The 4,907-nt window shown below is 51.0% G+C and overlaps 1 protein-coding gene across 1 annotated transcript in view; it reads right to left on the bottom strand.

Moving 5' to 3' along the window:
* ACER1 (alkaline ceramidase 1) overlaps positions 1-2,615 on the bottom strand; it is a 10,178-nt gene extending 7,563 nt beyond the window's left edge. The window contains exon 1 of the mRNA XM_009869644.1: positions 2,523-2,615. Within this exon, the coding sequence (XP_009867946.1) occupies positions 2,523-2,615 (93 nt within the window). The remainder of the gene's footprint in view (positions 1-2,522) is intronic.
* Positions 2,616-4,907: the final 2,292 nt, after the last annotated feature.

Raw genomic sequence — 4,907 nt, 5'->3', positions numbered from 1 at the left:
GGAAATACGCCCCTGAGCCCAACCTGCCTGCTGCCAGCCAGCATGAATAGCTAGGGATCTTAGCCTGGTCCGTATTTCTGTCATTTCTGTTTTAAGGCACAACACAAGAAGCCTGATCCCGCAGGAGAACCCGGAGCATGAAGAGGATTCCTCTGGTGCTGCTGCAAGGGGTGAGAGCCGGGCAGTGCCAGTCCGTGTGCGCAGATGAAGGGGTGATGCCCATGTGAGCGCTGCTCCTGCCCTCTTTCGGTTCCAAGGTCTGGCCCTGAGCACTGTGCGACCTTTGGGGCTGTTGTCAGATGCTCCGATAGCAGCAGTTTTTAGGAGGGTTTGCCCTTTTGTCTCGCCTCATTTGGACAGATCACGTGCCAGCCCTGATGCAGGCGGCTGTGAAGGCAGGGTTAGATCTCTGCTGCTTTCTCTAAATGGGAATTGCATCTTAAGATGGAAACTGGAGAAGTGGTGCCCTCTGGCTGCCCAGGCACCCTGCTGAGCCCTGTGGACTGGTAAAAGCCAGCCTGGCAAGGAGGAGATCAGTGCAGGGACCAGAAAAAGCTCTTTCTCTGCTGAGCAAGAGCTGCCCTGTGTTGACATACATACAGAAGGGAACAAGGGCTGGTTTAATCACTGGAAAAAAAATCCTGCAGGGTTTTCTTTGCCCACATCTCTTCTCTGTTCCTTGATATCGCATTGGTTTGCATCTATGTGGAAACATGTAATGGAGGAGTATTCCTCTCCTGGAGGAAAGCTGTGCCTGAGTCCTACCCTGTGAAAATCTATCCCGACAAGCCCAATGCCTCAGAGGTGGTGTCGTATGGAAACGTGGGAGGTGGCTGTGGCTATTAAGGACCTCAGTCCAGAACTACAGGGTAAGATTTGGAGGAATACCTACGTAATCTAGAAACCTGTAGTACAAAATGACCTAGGCAGCTAAGAGTTAATGTTTGATGGGATTTAGTGGACTTTGACTCCTGAGAAAGATAGTTACGCATTTGGCCACGCAAAGTGGTACCTAGCAGGGTGCTGCAGAGAGGTCAGACACATAAGGGCTTTGGGAGAGTTCCTGAGATACCTCTTGGTGTGTTAAAGATCCCGAGCCACTTGGGCCGTCTGGGTGTAAATCAGGACGCTTGTGAAACTGAGGCCTCAGCTCCAAAGACATGTTTGAGGAATGCCACCTATATACATACTGCACTAGGAGGTGAGGGAAATTTATCTCCCAGAATGAATTCTGTTTATAGACATAAGTTTCCGACTTGCTGCTCTTTGTGAAAATCACACCCTCCCCGGTGTTGCCAGTAACACTCAAAAAGAGAGAGAGGCCTTTGGAAATGCTGATGCGAAAATAAGTGATTTCTGTACCTCCTTGCTAGCTCTGCCTTGCTCTGCAGCTCTGGGCCCATCCGACAGGAACGCAGTGCCGACAAACAGGCAACAGCACTACACAGTCAGTTGGATGCCAGAGGGAAGCAGGATTTGGCCTGGGCAGATCTTTTTTTTGTTAATTGTTTCAAAGAGAAGTGACTAGATACAGCCCCAGCATTCCTCTTCTGAGACCCTGGCTGCGCAATTAGAGCTGGGAAGCTGCTGGACTCGGGTGAGGGAATTGTTGTTATTACAGGCAATTCATTAAAAGCAGGAAATGCTTTAAAAAAAAAAAAAACAGAAAAAAAAAAAGAGGAAGAGACATTTCCATGAGAACAAGGACTTTGAGTGTTAAACAGTAATTGCTCAAAGTTGTAAACGAGGCCTTTGGAAGGTTGTAAATCCACGTGCCTCACATGCCTGCCAGCCTGTAATTGCACTGAGGTAGAAGCACATGCTCGCAGAGACCAGTTATCTACCGAGTCCTCTGCAGAGAGAATCACAGAGTGGTCGGGCTTGGAAGAGACCTCTGAAGATCATTGAGTCCAACCTCCCTGCAAGAGCAGGATCAAACAGATACGGATGCTTCCAGCCGCGCTTAAACCAGGAGGCTGCGCTCAAGGGACTGGCACTGGATGGAGCCGGAATTATAAAGGATCACAGGAGGTGAAATTGGCTTCTGCACCAGCTTTCCTCTGTCTTGAGTTCCGGATTCCCAACCTGCCCAACACGGTTCATGCAAGTGCTGTCTCTCATTTTGCCACTCCTGTACATTTAGCTGGAATATATGAGCTCTGTGTGGGACTTAACCCACTTGGCAGGAGAGCTGCAAGACTGGTATAACAGGATCTCACAAATCTGGGCTAAGGAGCACTGCCGGAGTTTTCTCGCTGGTAACTCGGCCCCACACGTGCCAGAAGTACCCCTGACCTCAGCTCATTTTGCCAGCAACTGGCTGTTGTAAGCGATAAAAGTCCCATGATTTACCTGAAGTTCAGAAAACATTCCCCATATCAGCACCCTCCAACACCAGGAAGTTCCGAGGACTGAGCAGGAGGACAGAAAGCAAGGTTGTCCCGTCTCATCTCCCAGAAGCAGCTCCTGGGTGCCCGGAGCCTTTGCCCCCCAGCCTGCCCTTGGGATGCGCCCGCACTCACGGTGTTGTAGTACTCCGCAATGACTGGTGAGCGCTCAAAGTTGCCTTCGCACCAGTCGACTTCGGCGCTCTGGTAGGAGAATATGCTCGGCATTGTCGGGCCACCTTGGCAAAAGGGAGAGGAGCGGGTTAGTTTTGCACGCCGGGAGGGAGCGTGCCGCACACCCGACGGGAAAGAGGAGAAGCGCCTTCGCCCCTGCCCGCCCCTTGTGCATGTGCTCACGTCGCACCAGCCCTCTTGATCATGGCATCCTTACCCTGCTATGGAATACTCATCCCCTTCCCAGCACGCATCACTGTGCAGAATATTTCCTTTTCTCTCCCCCCCGACGCAGTGGGGAGAAAATACCCCAGGAAATGGTCTCAAACTCAGCCCGGGAACGGTCACCACAGCCCCATTAACGTCTCTCATCAGGGGTCGTTGCTGCCACATAATGGTCCCTCATTTCAGCCCCGTCCTTGCCACCTTGTCTTCTCCCTTCGCTTCACTTTCTTTATGACTCAGATCTTTCTGCCACGAGGACTTCCCTGTCCTGCGAGGGCTGTGAGCTACCTTTTGGGAGTGAACAACTCCACGGGGTTTATTGCTCAGTGGCTTTCTTCCTGGTAGTCGTTTCTCAGCATCTTCCGAGGGCTGGAGTTCATCTCGCATCAGCTCAGCCCCGGAGCACCAGTGCAGGCCCTGGGTGTTACCAGAGTCCTCAGGGCGCAGAGCAAAGGCACCGGGAGGTGTCTTTTTGTTGGCAGTGATTTCACATTGAATTTGCTTCCATGCAAACCCTGACCTCGTATCCCAGCAAAAAGCATCAGAGCTTCACACCTCGAGTGGGCTTGTCACTGCCAGGTCCCCCAGCCTAGCCTCTGGCAGTGACAGGATGTGCAATTAAAAGTTAGATCCTTAAAAAAAATATATCTAACCTTTTGCCTATTTTTCTTTCTCATGCTAAAGACTTCCCTATCCTCGGCCTAAGCATCATTTCTCAGCCTTCTGTTATTTGTTCAAAATTGTAAAAGTTCTGATCAAGTTTCCTATTTGGCATGTTTTGTTTCACATCCTTGAGGCTTCAGAGCTGCTTTAGAAGCTGATAGATGGGTGCCAGCTCAAATGCGTTCAGAAGCACCATCCAAACCCAAGCAGCTGAATACTTGGTATGTGAGAGCCACAGAAATTCCCTGGAGCTGAGCAGTGAAGCCCCTGGATGCAGTGTTGAACTAACTTGTCCGGCCGTGCTCTTGCTCTGCAGTACAAGCAGGTGCTGGGGTGACACCAAACACTTCAGTAGTATCTCTGAGTTCCCAAGGGAAATCAGAGCTTGCTTTTCTTCGAAAATTCTTTCAGCTTTGAGTCTAACTCAGGCAAGGGACGTTTATCTTAAAACCACTCATCAGTTGATCGTGTTCTTGTGGAGAAACAGCCAAGTCCTTGTTTACAGTGGTGTCAGCTGAGCAACACCACCAGGCTCTGCGGTTACTGTAGGTGTGCAGTGGTGCGGAGCCACCACAGCTTCCTCTGCTTCTCTTCCCAAGAACAAGTTCAAAGGGAAAAAACACAGGAGTGTAACATTAATACAAACAAGCTCTTCCGTAACCTCCTGCTCCGACCAGATAAACTGACTTGTGGATAAATTTCCACCGTCCTTTTACAACTGCAACTTAATGATGCCCTTTCTTTAATCCAGGCTGGCTGGTTCGCTACAGCAGGTGAGATCACAGCTACAGAAGAAAAATAAAATAGACGGCAGGCAGATTGGTTTGAAGTCTGCCTCTTCGTGATCTTGTGTTTCCATGTGCTCATTCACACCACGGGGTGACTCTCTCCTGATCCCTGGTGCTCTGCATTCTGCTTTTACAGCGACGCAAGTAGTTGCATAGAGTCAGGAAAGAATCAGCCCCAAGATGGTAAATCCCATCTCCTAGGTGAACAGACGTTGGTCAAGAGATGGTGAAGGGATGGAGGAGACATGAGACAGAAGAAGAAAAAGGGAACTGAAAAATTGAAGCTGCTGGCTTGCCGCTCATCTCTCATCCCAGCTTGGCTTACCTGTGCTCCCTTGGGACGGACCAGCACTGCTTCCACGCAGTGAGGCGAAGCGTCGCGAGCTCCAAGGTTTCTAGGCAAAACTGGAGCGGTAACCTGCCCCGCCGCTCTGGCTGGGAAGGAGTGCCCTCGGCGTGAGCTCACTGGGAGCAGCCGCCAGGAATGCTCCTTGCTCCGTCTCTAGGGAAAGCGTTGGGATGAGGCGAGAGCCATGTGCATCCCTCCAGGCAGCCCTTCCAGTCCCCCAAAGGACACATGTTGGCTGGAGGGTTTATATCTGTGCACCCCAAATGGGCAGGGGCAGAGAGGGAGGGCAGAGAAGCGTGAGCTGGGGAGGATGGAAGAGAG

This window comes from Apaloderma vittatum, unplaced genomic scaffold (assembly GCF_000703405.1).
Source record: "Apaloderma vittatum isolate BGI_N311 unplaced genomic scaffold, ASM70340v1 scaffold17225, whole genome shotgun sequence".
NCBI classification, from domain to species: domain Eukaryota; kingdom Metazoa; phylum Chordata; class Aves; order Trogoniformes; family Trogonidae; genus Apaloderma; species Apaloderma vittatum.
This window is presented reverse-complemented; position numbering and strand designations above follow the sequence as displayed.